At 40.2% G+C, this 23,330-nt stretch overlaps 4 protein-coding genes and 1 non-coding gene across 17 annotated transcripts in view; 2 read left to right on the plus strand and 3 right to left on the minus strand.

Moving 5' to 3' along the window:
* The window catches only part of LOC124304996 (uncharacterized), a 52,034-nt gene extending 49,892 nt beyond the window's left edge, over positions 1-2,142 (plus strand). For both annotated transcript variants that reach the window (XM_046763892.1, XM_046763890.1), the window contains exons 10-11: positions 18-416; positions 1,000-2,142. In XM_046763892.1, the coding sequence (XP_046619848.1) occupies positions 18-416; positions 1,000-1,413 (813 nt within the window). In that variant the 3' untranslated portion in view covers positions 1,414-2,142. The remainder of the gene's footprint in view (positions 1-17; positions 417-999) is intronic.
* Positions 2,143-2,851: 709 nt separating this feature from the next.
* Positions 2,852-22,897, minus strand: LOC124305002 (replication factor C subunit 2). Of its 4 annotated transcripts, none has more exons than XM_046763903.1 (7): positions 22,882-22,897; positions 4,389-4,500; positions 3,927-4,194; positions 3,592-3,840; positions 3,295-3,504; positions 3,105-3,218; positions 2,852-3,041 (listed from the first exon to the last, which is right to left on the minus strand). In XM_046763903.1, exons 2-7 carry the CDS (start codon positions 4,496-4,498, stop codon positions 2,940-2,942), a joined length of 1,053 nt encoding a protein of 350 aa, XP_046619859.1. In that variant the 5' UTR covers positions 4,499-4,500; positions 22,882-22,897; the 3' UTR covers positions 2,852-2,939. The 4 variants fall into 4 exon arrangements, with proteins under 4 accessions (XP_046619859.1, XP_046619858.1, XP_046619856.1 ...); XM_046763902.1 differs by lacking the exon at positions 22,882-22,897 and adding an exon at positions 5,256-6,837 and having other exon boundaries at positions 4,389-4,594; XM_046763900.1 differs by lacking the exon at positions 22,882-22,897 and adding an exon at positions 5,256-6,837 and having other exon boundaries at positions 4,389-4,702.
* LOC124305003 (superoxide dismutase [Cu-Zn]-like) lies at positions 6,962-12,264 on the minus strand. Of its 4 annotated transcripts, none has more exons than XM_046763907.1 (4): positions 12,181-12,264; positions 9,032-9,310; positions 7,717-7,941; positions 6,962-7,344 (listed from the first exon to the last, which is right to left on the minus strand). In XM_046763907.1, exons 1-4 carry the CDS (start codon positions 12,247-12,249, stop codon positions 7,090-7,092), a joined length of 828 nt encoding a protein of 275 aa, XP_046619863.1. In that variant the 5' UTR covers positions 12,250-12,264; the 3' UTR covers positions 6,962-7,089. The 4 variants fall into 4 exon arrangements, with proteins under 4 accessions (XP_046619863.1, XP_046619864.1, XP_046619862.1 ...); XM_046763908.1 differs by lacking the exon at positions 12,181-12,264 and adding an exon at positions 11,129-11,155; XM_046763906.1 differs by lacking the exon at positions 12,181-12,264 and adding an exon at positions 11,051-11,155.
* Positions 8,054-8,137, minus strand: Trnal-uaa (transfer RNA leucine (anticodon UAA)). The gene has a single exon. It is a non-coding gene; the product is annotated as a tRNA-Leu (tRNA).
* Positions 12,562-22,329, plus strand: LOC124305006 (superoxide dismutase [Cu-Zn]-like). 6 transcript variants are annotated; one of them, XM_046763912.1, is made up of 5 exons: positions 12,562-12,731; positions 16,685-16,751; positions 17,173-17,388; positions 17,498-17,745; positions 21,109-22,329. In XM_046763912.1, exons 2-5 carry the CDS (start codon positions 16,695-16,697, stop codon positions 21,206-21,208), a joined length of 621 nt encoding a protein of 206 aa, XP_046619868.1. In that variant the 5' UTR covers positions 12,562-12,731; positions 16,685-16,694; the 3' UTR covers positions 21,209-22,329. The 6 variants fall into 6 exon arrangements, with proteins under 6 accessions (XP_046619868.1, XP_046619871.1, XP_046619867.1 ...); XM_046763915.1 differs by lacking the exon at positions 12,562-12,731 and adding an exon at positions 14,857-14,976; XM_046763911.1 differs by lacking the exon at positions 12,562-12,731 and adding an exon at positions 14,909-15,067.
* Positions 22,898-23,330: the final 433 nt, after the last annotated feature.

A 23,330-nucleotide genomic window follows, 5' to 3' on the forward strand; every position in this document is an offset into this window, starting at 1 on the left:
CCATTTGCTCTGCGCAGGTTTTTCAAAAGGGACCCCAAGTCACGGCTCTGGTTGGAAACCTACCGGGTCTGGGGGCGAAAAGTCCGGCCGAATTGAGGCAGAGCCTGCCCACTGTCAGAACGAGACACGGGGATCATCCTCGTCGGATGAACGAAACGCGGCTCTCGAAGGAGTCGGACTTCGGATCCGACGGAGCTACGAGCCACGGTCACAAGGCGAAAACCAGGCAGAGACCCCAGGGTTATCAGTTGGCCAGATCGACGGCTAGCCTTGACTGCAAGCAGTCGCATTCCGGGATACAGCGGAGACCGCTTCGCGCGGAATCCGCCATGGAACAAGTTCACAAAAGCAGGAGAAACGCCCCTTCCTTACAGTCTCTCGAATTCGACTCGGAGCCAACGTACTACCGAATACAGGTAATAAAAATTCGACGAGGTGACGAACGATGCTAGTTTCATCTTTACTTTGAGCTTTGAAGTTTGAAAAATGGTCTACAATTTTTGAAACGTCGATACTACGAGAAGTTGGAATTCTAATATCGTCGTTTTCTTCGCTATTTTGTCGAATTTGAGAAAGTCTTCTTTATTTAATTTATATATAACTGAGAGAGAGAGAGAGAGAGAGAGAGAGAGAGAGAGAGAGAGACTAATTTGAACCTGAACTGTTCTAGTTCCAGAGAAAATTACGTACACCAGAATAGAACGTGTGTTAAAATCTTGTGAAAATCGTACGAAGAATGGTTTCGAAGTTTATACCGTGTGAAGTGTTGAAAGCTTTGTAACGAGTATATAATAACACAAGTGTGGTAAAACAATGCTGGGCCATTCTTCAAATCCCAGAGATCAAAATCAGTATGAAACCAGTATCTTTCATCCCTGTAATCACTGTTTATTTACGACCCTTCTGTTATCATGATAGATAGAAGTTCGACAGATCATGGATCAGATTTGAAAGGGTGAAAATATTTGAAATTATTTTTTTTTTTTTTTACGCTTCCAGGATTCCCAATCCAGGGCATCCGAGCAGTCGGACGGATCCGTGATGTGTTCAGGATCCCACGAAAGCCGGACGCGTCCAACGCCACCAAAGAAGCCTCTACGTTTGTCGTTGCACAGAGCAGCTAGTCTCCAATCGGTTGAAAGTGCACCGCCAACGCCTCAGCACGAAATAAGTCGAAAACCGGTGAAGAGGAATTACCGGGGCGATCCTCCGACGGGCTTGGACAGAACGGAAGTTTACTCGGAGCGCGGAAACGAGCCGCTTCAGCCCATCCATCCAGCTGCTGGTAATCAAGCTCCGCAACCACCTCCGAGAACTCCGTCCAGAGCAGAATCCTGCCAAAGCGCTTTAAGGTGGCCTTCTCCGAGGCCGAGACCCCAGCTCGCCTCTGTTCCGATGGAGAAATGGTGCTGATGACGAGATGCATGGACGCAAGAATTATCTGTGGATTTTAGGGCGGCGTATTCAGGCAGGCGGCTGGAACAGTGGGTGAAATTTGGAAATTTGTACCTGGATCGGTGTTTGTTTTGTTTAAAAAGTATTGCGTGGATCGAGATTTATTTACGTATTTTTTTTTTTTTTTTTTTTTTAAATGAGTAAAACATGTACACCCAGCTAAATGCTTAAAGTTATTGGTAATAAAAATAATTCCTGACGAGTGATTCCGATAAATAAAATATGTGTAAATGAATCTCGATTTAAGTACATACTTTCGAGTTATAGAAACCCTAATTGCATCGAGTAATTGGTTGTCGATATGTAAATTACCAAAATTCATCCACGGTCTCGGCGTTCTAAACAGAAATTATGGGCAGCTGGCTCGTCTACGATTTATGTTTGTTGTTAATAGGCGTGTCTCTCCAAGGTACCAAGTTTCTCTATGAATTTCCTCGAACAATCTGCACCATCAGTTTTACCAATATTGTCGGTCTTGCCAGTAGCTTTAAAAGCTAAAGACTGAACGTTTTAAATCTATCAGAAATAAGTAGTTACGAATGTTATACCTATGCGTGTAATACATAATTATATATGCTAACAGTATTCGACAGTGTATTTTTCCAGGCTTAAAGCGTTGAGTTTAGTATATTAGATTAACAATGGAGAAAAGTAGTAATTGCACTTGATAGATATGATTGTTGATGTGAAAAGTGATAAGTATGATAATTACTCGTAATGAATTAGCCTGAAAGGACGATTAATACTGCAATAGGTATTAAGAATATTTGAATTAGGACGTCACTTTGTACAAAATAAAATAATCACTCAGTTCACGTTAGATGTATAGTATATAAGTACCTATAACGGATCGTGTAACTGTCTGAACAATTGCAGTTACGCGTTAGAAAAGTCAGAAAGCGGCTAACAACCGCTATAAATAATGAACGATTTTTTTTTTTTCACCAACGAAATGTTTTACGTAGCACTTCGAGCAAAATTATAGAAATTCACAAGTCTGCCAGGCATTAATACTCAGAAATTTACCGTCCTCGCGAATTTACGGAACGTCTCGAAGTATTTTTTGTAGAATAATTGAAATCAGGATTGATAAATCCTTGCAGAAGCTGCTGCGTTTAACGCTTACACAAATTGAGACGTGAGTTTAACGAATCGATATTAGACTTGAAAAAATTTTCGGATGAATCGGTGTGAAAATGTTTTCAATGTACCGCATCCAATATTTACGTATTCTTACTTTGATCATTTTGTGATTTCGTTTATACGAGTTGTAGAAAGTAAAAAAAAAAAAAAAAAAAACAGCGAAACTGGTTATTCTTTTCTGTACAAATATTTACCCGCAAGAAAAATTATTCTTAGCACGGTTAAGATACGACCATAATTAAATTGAGATTGATTAAAAATATATAAATTATTTTATTGATTCATGGTTGAACGTTATTATAGCTAGTGTATATTAACTCAGGGTATGTTTCATCTTCGTGTTACTTTTTAAGAGCTATTCGGCACAGACGGGCCAAAAGACTCTGCATTTGAAGTAGACTGTTCATTCCATTAACGATGCCTAAATGCGTCAAACCGATTTCCTGAAAGAAATAAAATCACGTGAGTCAATATAAATGAAAATGTGAAATGTCGACGAAACCAACCTTGATGAAATCAAGCTTCATTTTCTCATCTATATCGAGATTTTTGCAGACTCTGAATATGTTTCCAATAATATCCTCGGCAGAGTATCCCATCCTCCATAAATGCGACATTATCTGCGATCGAAACATTTTCATAGTCACCAGAAATGAAAAATTATGAGAAACATCTGAATCTATAATGAAAACTCACCCCAAACGATTTATCAATGTTTCCCTTTGAGCATAATTCAAGCATTTCTTTAACGTGAAGGGGATGCGGTTCGTCGCAAACCTTGAACACGTTTTCTCCGTTCACATGTCCGAATCCATTGTGAGTCGACTGCAAATTGTTCAATGCTTGTCTCATGTCTCCTTGGGCAGTGAACACAATTGCTTCCAATCCATCGTCGGTATAAGACGCCTTGAAGGAAGAAGACACATCACAACCCATCTATGAAATAGTTAGATAAGTGGAAAAAGTTCAAGAACCCTGGACGTTTCTCCTCACATTCTCCTTTTCGCAGACTTGAATGATTTTGGCTAAGACTTGGGCATCGGACAGTTTTCCATACCGCAACATAGCGCATCGCGACTGTATGGGTTCGATGATTTTCTCGCTGTTGTTACAAGCGAGCGCGAATCTGGTGGTGTTGCTGTAGATCTCCATGGTTCGGCGTAGGGCTTGTTGAGCACCGTCGGTCATGCTGTCCGCTTCGTCGAGTATGATTATCTTGTGCCTGCCTTGAGGAAGGGTGACCTATGCCGGCGATTAAAGAATACCTAGCATTTCCGGTTGTAAAGTTAACGGTACATTAACGAACAGTCGGTCTTTCCGCAGGGTACCTTTTGTTGGGCAAACATCTTGATCTTGTTTCGCACGACGTCGATTCCTCTGTCGTTAGACGCGTTGAGCTCAAGAACAGCATCCTTGAAAGCTGGTCCAAGAAGAACCCGAGCTAAACAGAGGATGGTCGTCGTCTTTCCCACTCCAGGCGGCCCGGCGATGATTATATTCGGCGCATTACCGTTCTGGGCAAAAACAGACAACCGTGCAACAGTGTCCTCGTTGCCCACTATGTCTGAAAACACTTGGGGACGATACTTTTCCACCCTGGGAATAAAAGTGATGAAAATGATCAGTCATTCGACCAGTTATTTTGAGTTAAAAAATCACATGCTGTCAGAGACGTGGTGAAAAGAAACGTCGACAGGACGGCTTCTTAGGACGGCTGAAAACCAACCTAACCTAACCTAACCTAACCTAACTTTACTTAAAGTTGTTTTGTAACTTTACTGATGACTTACCATGGCAAATGCGCGGCTCTGTAACTTGACTTACTCTTCTGATTTATGCCGCTGGTTGACGGCACGACCTCAACGTCCATCGGCTCGCCGTTTTCGTCGGTTCCAGCCATGTCTGGTGTTCGGTAGTCGTTTGTTTACCACGCAGCACAAACCGTAAAAAGCGCGGGACGAGAAATTTGAAAAACCACCGAGAGGTGGCGGCACATCTTGGACGGCGCGGAATTCAAAATTAAAAGTGTTTTATTTCGGATCTTTTGATCGTACGCAATATTCTGTCACTGAATTTGTGTACGAATTTGAACGTCACATCTAACCTGTCAAACACATCCGCGATAATCGGCAAAAATCGATTAATTAGGATCAGCTTAGCCAAAATTTAAAAAGAATTTTTATCAGCAATTGAATCAATCAAAATTCATCCTACGATGTGATTGACATGACAATAAAATTCCACATAAAATAACCATCATCAAAATGTATAGTGTACTATTATGTGGAGATCATCAAAGAAACTAATAGTTGATTGTCTTCAGTTCATATTCAGATGTGGTAGGCGTAACTTTGGCGTTGACGATTTGGAAGATATTCCCGAGTACGATCCGCACGACGTACCTGGTAACGTTTTACTTTCATTCTCATGTACGTGAAGAGAACTGAAAATCTGAATCGCAAATTCTATTCTAAGGAGAAGTTTTTCAAACATATTTAAATAGTTATGATAGCAAATTTTCGTCATGTATTTATTTTTGAAAATTTAATTTAATCCTCGCTTCTCTACTTCTCCGATGTTGTTTTTAATAATCTTCCTTAAAGTACTTTAACTGAAATAATTCTACACTTTTACTCGATTATCTGTCAAATTCTTACCTTTTTCATCTCTTGCTTAAATCACTCTAGATTTCTAAACCTGCTTATTCTTCATTGCTCTGGGAAAACTGCAATAATTGTTGATTTCCAGGACGCTACAGATATGAACACCACTTTAAAGCCACACAAATTTTAATAAGCAGATGCGGTTTTACTCCAGCACTTCCACAATCAAATCCGAGTAAAAAAATAACTAAATTAATCAACAACCACAAATACGCACTTTGACACGCTTTTGATTCGCTGCACTGTTTACTTCGTAAAATGGACCGAGTTCGGTGTCCGTGATGTTGCTCCGAGAACGGTCCGATAAGCACAAAGCGATCGGGAAACTCGGAACGCCGATTTACGATTTTACCACGATTTGCGCATGCGCGAAAATCCAAAGTATTCTTCAATACCTGATTCAAGCGTGCCAAAGTAGCGTTCAGATTACCGCACGTTCGTAATAACAAGTTAAGCTGAGTATTTGTACACAGCTTTCGCAACATGAACGCGAAATATATTACAATAGCTGCAAATAAATTTATCTAAATACTGGACTACACATTCCCAAAAAATGTTTGATTTCCTTTTTTAATCTTAAATTCATTCAAGCGTCACCTATTTTATTGAAATAAAATTCTACTGAAATTACCAACTTTATATAAATAAATAAATTTTCATTGTTTCCAATTGAACATTCTCTCGATTATAACTTTGCACTGTCTCAATTTACGCAGAATTTTATACAGACATTTCGAAGATACGTGTTTGAAGAAATTCGCACCGACAATTTTTTGCTTTTAGCAGCTCGGTGTCAATATTGAGTAGTTTATTTAAAACTGTTCAATATATTCTTTCGAATGGTTGTTTTTTTGTTTTTTTACAGTACATTTCCAGCCGCATACATTCGGCGCATCGATTGTACCGAGGCAGGATGACTTGCAGCACAGACCGGACACACCGGGTTTCAGACGTCAATCGCCACCCGAAATAGTAGCGAAGGTACGACTCGCTCTGGAGGAAATGGAGGAGAAAAAACCGTCGGAAAAATCCCATGGCGACCATCGACTGTCCTTTGATTCCGAAGTACAATCGAAATCGACGGATAATACTTGAAAAAGAGCGATGCCCGCCTAGATTCAACTACTATTTCGGTTCTTCGTCAGCGACCGAAACTGTCTGCACATTGACGATGAATCCGGAGGTTTTTTTAAATGCCAGAAATATTTTTTCGCGGAGATACAATGTGTTGAATATCATGGATCACATAATGTATTATTATAACACACGGATCGCTGTATCGTGATTCGTCGTTTGTACGGAACTAATTATACTTCTGACTAATATCGTTTTCACTTGAACGTTGCGAAGAAATAAATCGTCCGTATATCCACAGTCAGAATATTTGAAGTAGATTTTTAAATCTTGTCGTTCGTATCGCTACTCAAGTTTAAATTTGAACGGAATCACGCTCGGCTCATTATTATAATTATTGAGATGCTGGTGGCGCCATCTTGCGGATTGCCAATAAACTAGGATGTATCCGTAGTGCGAGTTGCAGACAGTAAGGCGAACTACCGCATCGATTTTTCTCATCTTACAACACATTTTCAGCCTTAGAATTTAATCACTGTGTAAAACTTGGTATATTTTCGTAAATAAGATCAACGAAGACGGAAAATGGCAAATTCGATTAAAACTTATGTACAACGTGAAAGCGGTTAGTTCAACGGATGTTTATTGGTGAGAAAACTGATTGCGAGTGCCAGGCAAAATGGTAAATTGTGCCTGTAACGCAGCATAATATGTTTATAAATTGTGTTTCACACACTTTTGTAGGACTGATTATTTACAGGAATCCAACTATTCCGCAGGCGACACGATTCCCAGCAGCGCCTGTTGTTAAACTATCGTCACTTTGACCCCGTCCAAAATCGTCAGCTTTTTCATGGACAACAAGGGTTCGGCCTATCGCACCGCGAACTCCGGTCAATGTCAGATAATGGTCCATTTTATCCACTTTCGCGATTCCATCTTCACCCGCCTCGATATTTCCCAAGTCACCCACATGCCGAAGTAGATCATTTGGGGCTCCGTGACGCATCTGGAATTAATTGACTGTGTAAATTTGTTGATTACGGAAATAGATACCGAATTTCGACACAAACGAAAAACGGGAAATTAGCGTCTCACGTCGTAATTTGTATTTGTAATATTCAGATTTAAATTTAATTTTTCGGATCACTGTTACTCTTCAAAAAAATAATGTCAAACCTTCGTGAAAATAATTTTTTTTTCAAAATTGAAGCAAATCTTATTAAAAATAATTTCCAAATTTTTGGGCGACACGATTTTATCCCAGTCCAAAAATTCCGATCTATCAAAAGTAATTACGGCCTGACCAAATCCGAATATTTCCTTTATCTCATCATTATACATTGGCAAAAAGTATGTTTCATAGCGCGTTTATTTATACCGTGTAAGGATTGTAGTGACCGGCTGCAGACTTGCACCCCTGTCTCAAATCGCCCTTTTCGTGAACGTGGAATCCGTGGAGTCCCGGGCTTAGTCCTTCTATTGTCCCGTTTATCCTGAGTCCTTCAAAGTATTGTTGAAGAGTCAGTTCTCCACGGGGTCCATCGACAGGAGAACCATCATCCCCGAGGGCCCTGACTTGGACGATCGCTTTCAGTCCCATTGACTGCAACATTTTTCAACAAAAATCTGTAGAACCCCAGCTATTTTATCCACTCTCTAATTTTTCCGAATCGATGTTTTTTGTGAAAAAAAGATAAGAGAAGCAAAAAGGTATTTGCTAAGTGTGGGGTTCGAACCCACGCTCCCAGACGGGAACCAGAACTTAAGTCTGGCGCCTTAGACCGCTCGGCCAACCTAGCTGATGTATGTACGTTCAACAGGAACATTAATATCTCTAATCTTTGTCCGCACAATAGAATTATCAGCTTGTGATTGACGGAACCATGCGCATGCCTACGAAATACTTGGTCATGGTCCCAGAGATCGTTTACACTTTGATTTGATCATTTAAAATGCGATTAACTTGAAATAATATATGCGCACATTCACTACGCCTGATTACACGCAACTCTTATTGCTCAGAGTTTCTACGAAATATGATTGTTGAAGTAAAAAGTTGCGCATTTAAGGTGATTTTGTTCGTGCAATAATTGGGAAAACTTCTCGTCGATAGAATTGAGCTTCAGTTTTAATTAACTCCACGCTCAAACAATTCTTCCAAGTATTTCTGACGACGCACCAACATATTTTTATCAGCTTTTAATACCTCTGTTGCGATGCATCTGTGATCGAGATGTTTCAAGCGTTGTAACCAAAATTTTGCCAATACCGTAACAGTACGTTTTTTATTTTTGTTTACCGTTTCAAGTTCGAGTGAAATAATATACTACAATGATACAAGCAACGACTATACACACGAGTGTCTTATACAATGAAACTGGAAAAGACGAAATTACTTTATCGCGTTTCGCGCATACATCGCCTATCCGTCTTTCTTCCTCACGCGAGAATCTCGCATCCAAATGAATAATCGATGCCTTAAACCAAGGCCCATTGTCCGTTGCGTAACGGTTCGTAAACAACTCACGCACTGTTCGCCACTATTTATATCCACTGCGTGATAATTGGGAAACGGCAAAAGGGTCCAGAAAATTGCAAGAATCGCAACCGTTGACACTTTTATCGAGACGTGAACGTGGGATAGTCGAAGGAAAAATTTTCATGTTCCGGTATGACGCAAGAGCAATACGTACGAAAAGATAGGGCTCCATGTAGACCTCGTAAAGGTCGCTCCTGTAGCCAGGAAATCCGGGAAGACTCCTGATGAAAAGAGTCCTGTCGTAAATCTCCCCGGAGGCGATGCTGAGGAGGCTGAAGACGAACCCGACGACGAACACCTTGGCGAACGACATGGCGGACTTGTTGTTTGGTAACAGATTCGAAATATCGAAGAATAACGCAAGCCGATTATATCGCAAGTTGCGGACTGCTAATAAACTTTCATCTCCGAAGACGGAGCTCTTTGTGTGTCCCTGCGAAAAGGCGCGGTACGTTTAAATACTTGGAGGATCTCGAAGACCTTGGTGAACGATGAGCAACTACTAAGCAACCAGTCGAGAAGGCAGTCAGTCGTCAGTCAGTCGAGTGCGTCTAATAATGTGGTTGGCAAATTTGTGCACGCGGTGATGTCGCAGCTTTTTTTTTTTTGCTCCAGGTTGTTTTCCTTCCCGATCCTTCTCTCAGTCTTGTTTGTTCTTCTTCCTCGTTTTCCTACCACCTTTATACACCTTCCTACCGGCTGCGGAGACTCGCAAGTTTTCGGTACCTCAGATCCTGGGATGATGAGTTTCATATCAACCCGTTGGCAGCTTTGAGATTGCTTGTGATTTCCGCAAAGCGTTTTGCAAGCTGCTTTATCTCGGGCTATCGCGTCCTGGACTGTGGCTTCAACCTTTACTTTGACGGTTGAAAGGTTCCAGCAAACCGCTGCACAGCAGGTTGGAAAACTTTTTGCGAACTGGTCCCCGACCATTTTTTGCGACTACTCGAATCGCCTGTTTCTCGAGAAACCACAGAAGTAAAAACGTTTCCGGTATTTCTTATTCTCTTAATCTTCATTTGAGGTCGTAAGCATCGACGATCGGTGTTTTTGAGTAAGTGGAGGAGATACGTCGGCGACCTTCCGGCTGGACGTGCAGCTGCTAACCGTCAATGGTAATTAACCGGTAATCCAGCCGTGAATAATAGCCAGGAATTACATTGACGACTGCTAATGAAATTCCAAAATGTGCAACGCTATTGCGTACGCGAATATTGTTGCGCTTGTTGGCAGGACGTTGGCTCCAAACGATGCAGGAGCCGTTCCGCATGCACGGTTCCGTTTCCCAAACGATTAAGAAATCGCGAGGTTTTCCGTTGGTCTCTGTCGTTGCCTGATGGGTGAAAATCCTCTGATTTAACAGACTCGCGCATTCCGTTCGTCATTATGATGAGCCGCACAAGGATATTACGATGCTGGCTGACAGCGAACTCGGCGCCAAGGTTAATCGCGAAGACCTCTAGGATTCTGGGGTCAATGATGATGCGATTTTTCTTGCCTGTTTTACCTCTGAAACTACGTCGGAATACGTCGAGATTATTTTTCTCGTTTTGCCGACTCGACATGCTCGTTCGTGTACAGAGCGGAGCGTGTGATGTTTGATGGAATTTGCAAGCCACGTGTTCCTTCGCAAATAGCCATAATAGTTTACATCACTCAGGAATTTTGTGTAATTCTGCGTGCACCGTAGACTTTACCGAAAAGATCGACTGTTCATTTTTGTTTCCAAATTCAAGTCGAAAATATTGCTACAAATGATGAGAAAATAATGCTCTCCAAGTTTTACTTCGTAATATCAACGTTCCGAGATGTATCACTGCGATTTTCTATTTCCCGTTCGAATAATGTGGGAAATTTTTTTTGTTTTTTTTTAACTTTGAAATTTTATAACTCGTCAACGCGTCAGTGTACCGATAAGATTATACCGATTCATCATTTTATGACAAATCTACTCTTTACAAAAGTTATTCAAGGTCAAAGATCAACAAAGAAACTTTGGTTTAAAGTTCAAAAAAAGTTAGTCCCACGTTATTCAAGTGGGAAATAGAAAATCCCGATGTCACATTTCTAAATGTCAATATTAGGAAAGATTTTTTTTTGATACAGTGTAGCGTAGACTGTACACGTAACAGACGTCGCGTTGTACGGAGTAATACTGTCTAAAGTGTATTACCATGGTCCAAATATGAATGAAGAATATAAGAAGTCTGTGACGGTTACCCGCTATGATAATACTTGTGTTTTTATTTACTTCCTCGATCATCGCATGTCGACGTAAGCAGAATTTCAAGCCAGCCAAACTAGTATATCGTCTCTATCAATTCCATTGAAGACTAATCGAATGTCCAAGTTGGATCTTGGTTGAATTGGTTATTTTTCATTCGGTCCGAAGTACCGTTGGAAGATTTTCCAAAAATTGGAAGCGATTAATTTTAAGCAGGTATAACTTGACTTGATTTTACACAGACTGCATCATTTGTTGTTACTTTTGTGTAATACCGTATAACGTTGAATCGCATACAGTGGATACCCCCTGACCTTCGTCGCATTCTTGACTACCTTGATCACACGAGTAAGCAGATCAAGGGCCAGGTGTACCTTGATCAAGTTCAGCCAACCTCACGTACGGTTTTTGAATTAACATTAAAAAAAATTTACAAATCCAATCGCTCGTTGTGCGAATAATTAATCATCGCTAGTTTAGACACGCCTCAAGGTTCGTAAAAAATACAAGCAACTGCACATCGCCTGTTTTAGATTTCCGTGGTCTGTATCCTGCCTGAAATTCGTACGAAATAAAAATATAAGAGCGGTCAATTGGCTCCAATTGGTACGACTTTCTCAGGTCGTTCCTAAACGACAATATATCGGGTAATGAAATACCATGCACGTCGGAGGTTTACGTCGATATTTAACCATACGGAGAAAAAAAAAAAAAAAAAAAATAGAGAAAGAAAAATAAAATACGTTGCCAAGGTTGAGTCAACTACACGGTACCTATTCGCATTCACGTAATGCATGCGCGTGTCACTGTGTGTGTGTGTGTGTGTGTATGTCTCGACTGTTTTATACAGTCACAGGGTATACGAACACGTATACAGAGTACGAGTATTAACGTACACACGTGAAGCTCTCATATCTAGGCCACTGCTTCGGACTCACAGCGTAATTCCTCATCATTTTTTCATACCTCGGCTTCGAGTATTCAGAATGCACGTTGCACACACACACACACACACGCATATATATATACACAATGTACGCGATGCTGCATATTTTTCAGTGATTCCTAAATTCAAAAACCGGAAATTCTGCGAAGCAGCTGTTCCAGACCGGACCTTCAGTATCCATTTCCAAGTGATACTTCACCATCTCCCGAAGACCCTTGTTGAAAAAATCGGCGTCAAGTTATCTCCGAGATCTCGTGTGAACTCGTGGCTGTACAGCGATGTCGTTGAGTGCGAATTGATAAGGCGATAATTATAAAATCAGCCGCAGGGTCTCCGTTTGCGTAAAATTGCTCGTTTGCTGGATCGGTGATGCGGAGAAGTAGTTTTAACACAAGCAGCGGGCTTCGCGAAACGAACAATCATACGTTACGGTCCGCGAAGTCGAGGCAAAGGTGGGGCGTCGGGAACTGTCACGTCAGTGGATGAAGTGGAGAATGTTACTGGGTGATCCGATTCGACACATTCAGTAGTGTCCGGTGTCTTAGCGCGATAAACTGACTTACTTACTCATTTACTTACTTACTTACTTACTTGCCGCAGTCAATTACGCGATTCTCGTGCAACGGCTGTGTCTCCTTATCATCGCATCCGATTTACAACTGGTATCAGGATCATCGGTTTTAAGTGAGTCCCTGATGCAGACTTGGATCATTTTCACGCGATCACGGAACGACGTTGCTTCGGCTGCACCATGTCCTGATTTTCTGTGATCAGGATCTCGCGGCATGCACTTGACACCGATGAATGTTCACCGTTCAATTTGCATGCTTGATTTTAGACTGTACTCAGGCCGTTATCTCGAAAGTTACAGCCTTTAATGTAATACTTATCAACGAAGTATGTGGTGTAATTCGTTTTTCCTATCGCGTTGTGCTGAATTTTATTACAAACAGGCGTAACTGTTGAATAATCAAAGCGACGTGGGTAAATTATTAATGTTTAACGCTTGCATGCGATGGAAGAATAAATTCGATGAGTGTAATTTATGGTTGGTGCGGATTTTAAACGTTGTTGCACATCAACGATGTAGTGAAATTTCTTCGTCTCGTCTGACGAGATTTTAGACAGTTCAAACATACGTTTGCCATTTTCATTCCTTTCTCTTGCCAATTCATTGCGTATATTTGCATCCTGATTAAAAGATCCTAACTTTGTATAGCGACAAGATCGTATCGATTGTTCAAAATATACTTAAGAAATATGTGAATAACGAGTAATCTGTAACTTTTATACGCCCGACATTTGACGGCGTTGAACAATTGAACTTGATTGACCATGCGAGGTGTATTATAGTTGGTCAGAAAGTAGGTGGGGACCCACGATGTCACGGAATAATAACGTTTAATACACTTATCCAAAGGCCGGAGACATGCATGCGTTGTATACCGATCGAATATCAACGAATTGTAATTAACAAAGTGCTGTACGTTCAGCCCAACAAATGCGAGTCGTAATCCGAAAGTTTATATCTGGTGCAAGATTTTGCGCATTGTGATTTTTCTTGTTTAAAGTTTAAAAATCTAACAGCTGATCTCTGTCATGGATTTTGAATAACATATGAAGAAATGCCTTGGCCCAGAACGACACGTCGCAGGTTCGCGTACGACGACAAAGTCCGATGTTATTGATTTATACTATTCCTATTCAGGGCTGTGAGGGTGAGGGAAAATGTGTTGGTACCAGGCATTAGGAACGTTTGGACACGTAGCTCGGAGTGTGCTCTGCAAGAAAACGGTTCCGTCACGTGTCGAGCCACGTAAATGCCCTGAAACGTAGGAATCGACGCTGGGAGCTTTTGCTACGACTTGGCGAAGCGACCCGCAAAGCCGAAGCTATTTATCGACGACTCGGTTTCACGTCAGAGTCGTTCGACGACGTCGCAAACACTGTTGGCCGCAGCCGCTGCACCTAGGGGCAAAATTCACTTTTACTTTCAACCTTAATTGCGACGCCTTTTACGCCCGACTACGTTGACCTCTAATATTATAATAATACAGCAACTGGTCGAGAGACTGGTTTTGGTAAATGTCTTCGGCGAGTTAACGACGGTTCGTAAAAATATTTACTAATTCGTGGCACTTGATGCGTATTATATTTTCGATTCGGTTGACCTCTGCCGAAGAAGACTTCTTCTATTTACCTGTTCAGATTTTTGTTTTCCATGAAATATGACGACATTTTAATTTTTTCTTCGCTATCATATTCATGGAAAAGTTTCGAGTCGTTTGATAATTTTTTTTTTTTTTTTTCTTGTAGCGAGCTTTTTTGCATTTCTTTCTGGTACAAGTATTGTAAAACTTTATCGCTCCTTTTATGGAAAGGTTGAACGATTAGTTGAACGATTAGGAACGTACGTTACATACGGATGGTAAAAAGGTTCGAGAAAAACGAAGTGATAAAAATGCAGGAGTTATTAGTGACACTAAGAAATTAGTTACATCAAATACTTTTCCATATTTTGATATATGATTCTTTTTTCGGTAAAGGCAATACGCTTTGCTCTGCAGTTTGACTAAGCGAAATTTTAGTACATTAATAATCGTTGTAGATTTCTGATAGATTCTCAAAATTATTATCGCGCAAAATTTCAGTTACTCTCTCCCTCTCTCTCTCTCTCTCTGAAATGCTCATTTTTGACGAAGAAGACGCGATTTGTCCGCAAACCAATCGCGAAGATTCGTACTAAATAATTGAAAAATAGTTTAGTGAAGCCGGTTTCAGGTGAGAAATCTGGCACATCAAAGAGGGGCTGGGTTAGTTAATGAGAGGGGATAAAGCAGAGCCGGTGAACAACAGGCGCCGGTATATAGACAGAAGTGCCTCCAGCATCCCGCAGTCAGTGAAACTGTGTCGTTCGTCCAGCCGGCAGGTTGTTCTCCACTTTCACCAAAGTAAAACCACAAACTGCGAGTAGGAAAACGAAAAAAAAAATTGGAAATTTGTTAAAAGTTCAATAACCCGTGAGTATATCGTACAGTAATCGAGGATCGTCAACGAATCTCAAGTTTCGTGTAGAATAAGCGAATAAGTTCGACGATAAAAAAAAAAAAAAAAAAAAATGTACGCAGAAAAAACGACCATGGCTATTTTATCGAAGGTATGAGAACGCAAAGACGTCGCGAAGACAAAGAAAACGACGGACTTTTACGAGGCATCGATTTTCCCGGCCCCGGATATGTTACAAGTCCGTTCCATTCGGGTCAGGAGTTACTTCGACTGATGAAAGTTGGCAATATTACTCAAGTCTGTAAGCCTTTCACATCGGCCGCGACAACCATTTTCATTCACGACGGTCGTCGATTTTCATCAGGATCAATTACACCGGTGTTGGAAAATCGGACGAGACTTTATTTCCTTGCTTAAAAGCACTCCGAGAAATTGGACCTCGTAGTTGTAGAACTTCGTAGAACGTCGAGTTTCGTTCTGGAGATTTAAATTCGCGTTTTTGATTCGTTCGAAAATCGACGACCGTAATCGAGGGAGGTAAAGAGCCTGCGCTAGCGGTGAAAAATTTTCATATTCAGTTCGCTGTTTGTACATCCCATAAATAACGGACGAGGAATGGTTCTCATTTCATACTTTCTGCGCAATTGAATCTGATGCGGTTTTCGCGAACGATTTAAATTATACGTAAATTCCTCGAAAAGCACCCTCGAATAATTCGATCATAGCTCCATTTTTACCAGGGAATATTATACACCTTTCAGGGTTTTGTTAACAGTCCGAAGAACGTATTTCCGATGCGCAAAAATCGCGATGAAGATGAGAAAAAACAAAGAAATATACAAAAAAACGCCAACATATTCAGCTCCTGTGCATTTCACGATAAATACGATATGGCGATGTACGTAAATTGATTGTAAAGTGGATCTTAACCATCTTCGTGAAAGCTCACAATACGAAAAACGGTGACCTTTGCGATAACGTTAGATTTCTTGAAATTTTCTAAAAAATTTTTCCCAAACCATTTTAACGCCGACACTTGTGTCATCGCTACGGAAAGCTGTCGGCTGAGTTTGCTTTCGTGGATTTATATAAAAGATGTAAACATGTATAATGACGGCAGTTGCGATTAGGCTGCACACCGCACCACTGACCTTAGATAAAATTATACTTGGACCAAGTCTGACCGTTTGTATTTATCGACTTATATAACTCGAGTCGTCCGAACCAGTCATCGGATTGATTCACAAATTCAAGTATTAGAATTCTTTCTACACTTCGTTGCGTTTAAACGATTCCGTTGACCAGCTTGAAGCAAATCAGGTAACCCTTGTCCTCAAATATCGTATTAGCCGTATTTCCTTCGGTTTGGAAAAATCCTCGTCAAGTCGGTCTCGATCATTTCGTTATTAACTGCACGGTTTGGTATCCGAAAAAACTTTTCGCTGCACGTATTGACGGAATCCAATGACTTACCAAATTATAAACGCGTCACAGTTGCGCTCCAGTTTATCTCAATCACTCGACGTAAACTACTTTGTCAAGTGTATCGACGATACGCGTCGCCGCCGAAGGATCGACAATAAAAATAATCAACAGATCGCTCTTCAACGTCTTCTCGGTATTTGTTTCAGATCAACGATCATGTCGGTCAAAGGTATGCTGACGCTTCTGGTTTTCGGCGCAGTCGCCGTCGCGGCTGTAAGTACAAATTACAATTACGTGTCAGAAACCGGGCAAAAATTGAATATTTCAAATTTTTCAATTTCAAATTTTTTTCATCTCGTTTTTCGTACGCCGAACATTCACTTCGGACAGAGTTACATGACTAACGATTTGAACGAAGCGAAGGTTAACGTGTCTCGCTCGTACGCATCACGTACATGCATACGTCTGGTATAATGGAATAATAATGCCCGCAAGACATCGTCCCGGTACGATGTATACTTCCAAAGTGCTCGAAGGCGTCGATTTTTATTCCTCGTAGCGTGTTGTTCGAAAAGGCGACTGGTCGAACCAGTTTATCGCATTAATATAACGACCCGCCGATCAAAGCTCGGATAAATTCTACCGCTTACAACCGATCTGCATGTTTTTCTTACCGTACTTTCAAAATTACCAGGAACACGTCGCAGTCGTCCGTTTAACACCCAATAACGCGGAGAAACCCAACGTCACCGGGATCCTGGTATTAAGACAAGAGTCGCCCGGCTTGCCTGTCAACATGAGTGGAACGATATTCGGCCTGCGCGATGGTCTCCACGGTCTCCACGTTCACCAGGCCGGTGACCTCAGCAACGGATGCGTTTCCGCTCTGGGTCACTTCAACCCGGACAAGGTGAGGAGTCGTCGAATTTAACGACAAGTTAGAGTCGGATCAAAGCTTGATCGATTCTTCGACGTATTCGATGCCAGAGTCTGATCTATCTTCGATCTTCTTATTCCAGCACGATCACGGCGCTCCTGGTGACGCCGTGAGGCACGTCGGCGACCTGGGAAACATCGAATCGACGAACGGAGTTGCCACGGTCGAAATATTGGACAACGTGATATCGCTGAGCGGCAGAAACAGCATCGTTGGACGCAGTATCGTCGTTCACGAGGGTGAAGACGACCTGGGGAAAGGAAACCACTCTCTGTCCTTGAAAACCGGAAACGCCGGAGACCGTGCAGCCTGCGGCGTCATCGGCGTCCTGTAGGTTACTTCGTACGATTAATCTGTTTAGTTATACACACATACGTATACACATATATTGTATATATATATATATTTACGTATATATGTATACACACATGTATACCTGTATACGTACATAATTATCGCCGAGTGTCCTTTTCGTCCGAGCCCGCACGCCTTTCTTCAATCTTCGTCAAGCGGTTTGTCCGCACCCGATTGTTCGACGTGTATATACTCGTATATTCCACCCTCTCTGTACATAGATCAATTCTGTGACCCAGATGTTAGGGAAACAATTGTAAACGCGTATTTGTCCGATGGAGAGCGCCTGGAGAAGATCGATCGCTTACAGACATCGCTGAAATGTTTCTTATTTGGACGCGATTATGGGATGGAAAAAGTAGGTAAGACCGGAAATTGACAGATTCTGGGATGATGTGTTTTCAAGAGGAATTAAACGAATTTACAGGATTAAATTAAACAAGCAAACTTACGATCAGCTGCCTCTAACGTATGGACTACACTTTATTTTGTGAATCAGCTATGAATTCAGGATCGTATTGTTAAATTTTGATTAACAAGTGAAAATGAAACGCGTCGCTCACACAACAGAATTGTAAATTACTTCTGCCGGAAGAGAGAATGTATTTCAGTACCTTATATATCATGCACGACACGATCCGATCTATCGATCGATCAAACGCGTGCTCGAAGTGAGTTTATTTTTGTTTTAGTTTTTTTCATTTTATGAATTCCGTTTTGTTATTACTATCATTATTGCTATTTATTCCGTATGTATATCATTCTGTGACGTCAGTCTTGAGAATCAGGGTTAAACGAACCGAGAGCACGGCAAATACGTTTGAAAAATTTTGCGAATCATGTAGGTATGCGAAATAGCTGAGAACAGAAAACTTGCACGAACCGATGCCAACTTCGCAAGACTGCAAGGCGTTATTGAAATCGAAAGATTTCACTGAGCTGATCATGGAGACGAATCTGCACAACATTATCTTGATTCTTTTATATACATGAAATTTTCTACCACGTTTACAGTTAGTTTTACGTATCGATCGTATTGGGCTCAGATATTAAGGAGCAGAAATTGTTGTTTGATTAAAAAAAAATGTTAGCGACCATTTTTTATATTCCTATTGTGGTGTTCTTTTTTTTTATCGAGACGAGTAATCTCTTATATTTGTATCCATATACACGATGCTTGTAATAAATTGGATAAAATCTACTCAATGCACAATTTATATGTCGTATCTGTGCACACCGTGTACGAATTTTCGACTAACGAAGTGTAAAATCGATTATCAACATTGTTTGTTCCTGTAAACTTTTATACTCGTAACCGATCTTCTTCCAAGATCTTGCGATCAGCAGTCATGTTCAAAAATATCGTTCAAATTACACTCTAAGACTTGAATTTTGACCTCCATCACTGTCGGTATAATAATCCTTATTATACTGAATATTTTGTTTCTCTAATTTTAAACCGGATGCAGATGCGTAACCTTCGATTAATTTTTTCTCCCATCTGAATTCATTGACCTGCAGTTGTTACGTATCAAAACGACTTTTGCTCATCGCCATAAGGAGAAAGCGACTATTCGCATCGCAAACTGGTTATAGATATTTATTCTCTTTATTTTTCAATACGTGATCGACTCGCGATGAATTATTTTAACTAGATTTTCGCCATGTTTGATCAGGTCCAGAGGCTCGAGCGGAGCGCAATTTTTTTTTAGCTGACAAAATTCACGGCCAATTTTTTTCGAAAACTTTGTCGAGACTGTTGTGTTAAAATAATACGTGAATAGTGATGAGGTGACTACGTTTTTACCCGGATCGATACGAACGAAAATAACACGAAGCATGCAACGTAGCGTACGTCGAGGTTATATGTATCTAGATATGTATTCAACCAGTAGCAGATTGATTGTTATAACGCATTGTTTACTCGAAGCAAAAATTCCGGTTCACCGTAATATTATAAACTGTAGGCAGCTGATGCGGGACGGAGAGGAATAGAAATCAATAAAAATGCTTAAATTCCGCAGGGCAGAAATAAACAAATAAATAAATCGATAACATTGCAAATTGGGAGAACTTTGCCGTTTAACGAAAGTGAATACGCAAAACACGATAAAAATGTTGAAATTCTGGATTAGACGTAAAAGAAAAAGAAATAAATAAATATAACATTGCAAATTACGGTTGAATTTTTCGACAAGTTAGCCGACTAACAAATTCTCGGAACGCGTTGAACCGCGATAAACTTTGGCATTATAGAACGCGTAATGCCAAAGGTGGCGTGTCGAGGTCGCCTACAGTGAATTTCACAAATTAACCAAACGCCTTGTACGCCTTATATTCAGGGGAGTGAAAGCTCGACGGAGGTCTGCTTACACATGCTCGATCGATATTTTCATCGTTGAAAACCTTACTCTGTAGTAAAGGGGTGAACGAAAATAGTCGAGCTTACAATTTTTTTAATAAACTGGGGCGGAGAGTTAAATTACGAATTTGACGAGTTGCGAAAGCTCCAGATTCCAAGTTTTTTCGTAGCGAAACTTGAAGTAGAGAAATGAAATTTTGACAATAGATCAAAGTTTCGAATGGTCCGAAAACCTTCGATCAAAGTTTCGAAATTACGAAGTTCCAAAAGGACGTAATTCCGTCAAGTCAAAGTTTAGAAAATTAAAAAATCCGAAACATCGAAATTCGGAAGGATCGAAGATTTTGGGTTTTGAGAATTTCTGGCTCGATGAAATTTCACCACTTTGATATCTTTTTTTGTTTTGTATTTTCCATATTTTTAAGCTCGGAATCCTGGTAATTCAGATTTTCGGTTCACTGATTTTTTACACCCACTCGAGTATATTTTAACTTTCGAAATTTTACCTAACGCAAACTTTATTTTTCCGAATTTTGCTCTATCGTAACTTGAATTTTCGAAGTCTTGAATTTCGGAACTTTGAGCCATCGGATTTTGATCACTCAAAAGTTTGTCGTTTCCTCAAAGTTTCATTTCTTTGCTTCAAGTTTCCCCATCAAATAATTCCTAATTAAACGCTTCCGAAACTTTCCAAACTCGTAACTTTCATCCCCATCCCAATAAATTTTCGGTCCAAAATTGAGGAGGACGATTTTTTTCCCTCGTCAAATTTACCCCGATCTATCGATGAATGGCTTTTTTTTCCCCTGATAGACAAACAATTTTACTCTACTCACTCGTACTCGCAAGCCTTTTGCCGAGACGTGCCCCTAATTATAGCTATGGCTCCGCTCTATTGTCTCGTGGCGAAAAGGTTGGTGACCCAGTTTCAGCACGCAGACTCATCGGTCATTTTTTTTTTCTTACCATGTTCGCAGGTCACCGTTAGACAGCTGGATGCCAAATTCTGGAACATCGTTCTTATGGTCCAGCTACATGTTGATTTTGTCAGCTAGTGGAATGGTAATTAAGTTTTAGGGGAAATTCAATTCCGATGTAAACGTATAATTTCTACGAGTATTTGGATTTTACTCGAAGAAGAATTCTCTTATTTATATTCTTGAACTGTTTAAACAAGTGCTAGTCGAGTAAAGCCACCGCATTTTGCGCGAGGAATCTACGTGTTGTATTGTTATTATTATACGTTCGTGATTAGCATCGGTAAACCGTTATTTATATTGCAAAATTATTCACGTATTAAATGTGAAGGATAACAGAAGGAGATGATTATAAAGGGAAAAAGTAACCGTAGTAATTTTTTTCCATAGAAAATATTAATTCACACAATTTTTTTTTCTCTCAAATTATTTTGCTCTGTGTTCTTGTCCCGACTGTGAAACTATGATACATATTTATCCCTGTAAATTAAATTCTGCGAAAATAGCCGCGAAGTATTCGTATTGTATGTATGGTGTTAGGAAAAATGTCAACGTTGAAAAACGCATGTCCGATAAGCGTCTGCGATTTATCGCAACGTAAACGATGTCAAAGAAAAAAAAAAAAAAATAGGAAAGTGAAAACAAACGACTATCGATTGTCGTTCGGACCAGAAAATTCCTGATCTACGATGTGAGATATTCCAACTTTGAAAAAGAAAGTGTATTTCATTCCTACGTCCTTTGTTAGTTATTATACGGAGCAGAAACGAGGCGGTTTGATTTTTTCGCAGCAACCGTAAATTTGGAAAAATATAATATACTCCAAAGCTCTGTACGTACTTTAATTATTTTTTATTGCAGGTATTCATCCTGCAAACGTGCACTGTATTATCATTGTTACATTTTTAGCTTTAATATTATTACGTTTACTATTATAGTATTATTGCTGACCAGTGTTTTTTTTTTTTTTTGTAATTTTGCAAAACGTATTTGAAATGTTTGTAAGACTCTGTCACAGATTGTTATGTATCCCACATGTAATGTGGTTCTTAACTTATTACATACCTTCTTTGTTATACTGTTGATTACTCTAGTGTGGTAATAAGAATTGTAAAAAAAAATAGATTTTCGTCTCAGAATCCTCGCTTAAAAAATATAAATATTATAGCCCACAAAGTTATTTGGACCAAATATAATGTTATATACATGTGAAGAAACGAAGCGTTTTGTTCTCTAATTATTCACGCACCTTATCCCGAAATTGCATAAAGTTCCGTAAGGTCGAAACTTAAATATAACTCGGTTCTATTCTCTATTCTGTTCTATCTCTATTTCTGTAGTCTTATCTACAGCACCGTGGTTACAATGGTTAGTGTCGATATAACTCCAAGTCTGCTTCGTTCACACTGAAGTATAATAATCAGATCTATGGAGTATTTTTCACGATTATATTGCAAGAGATCCTCGTCCGTTGAAGGGATAATTAATTTCGCAAGTATCCGGATTCTTGAAAGTATTTAAGCGGGCGATTTCAATTTAGCTGGATATTTAAACTTCTTTGCAACCACCGTCTGGTTACGTTAATTCTTACTCAACGTTTCGTCAATTGTATTTCCGTTTGCCTCGTAATCGCCGGTAAATCGCAGATCGATCCATCTGTCGTGGTGCAATTTTTCTTCCGTTTGACAGCGATCACCGAACGAATTAACGACCGGAAGTTTGTCTCTCTCGTAGAAGAGGGTGCATTATTGTGGTAACGATTCGGGGTGAAATCGAGCGATCAAATTGCACGTCGATTTCATTCGAACAAAAAGGAGTGCTCCGAACCTGAGATAAGGGGAAAGTCGATTCGCGACGCGAAGCCAGCTCGCAGTTATACCTTGTATACATACATAACGAAAATTGTGCGTGTTGGTTTGTCGAAATGAGAAATCGAAGAGAAGTTGAACGACCTGACCCACTTGATTTTAAGCCGAGAATATCTGTGTGTGTGTGTGTGTGTCTGTGAAACTTCACCCTTACACCCATCTAAGGGACAGAGGTTTAACGTGTGTGCACAAAAGTGAGAAAATATGACAGGCTTTCAAGCGATCGATTTACAGCCGTTTGCAGTTGCCTTTTACGACGTGACATTTAAAATTCTCGGCTGGTTGGAAATTGAGAGGTACCGAAGAGTTTGCCGTTGAAAGGTATTCCGAGCACACTAACATTCCCTAATTCGA

The sequence above is a fragment of the Neodiprion virginianus genome, chromosome 5 (genome assembly GCF_021901495.1).
Source record: "Neodiprion virginianus isolate iyNeoVirg1 chromosome 5, iyNeoVirg1.1, whole genome shotgun sequence".
In the NCBI taxonomy this organism is placed as follows: Eukaryota; Metazoa; Arthropoda; class Insecta; order Hymenoptera; family Diprionidae; genus Neodiprion; species Neodiprion virginianus.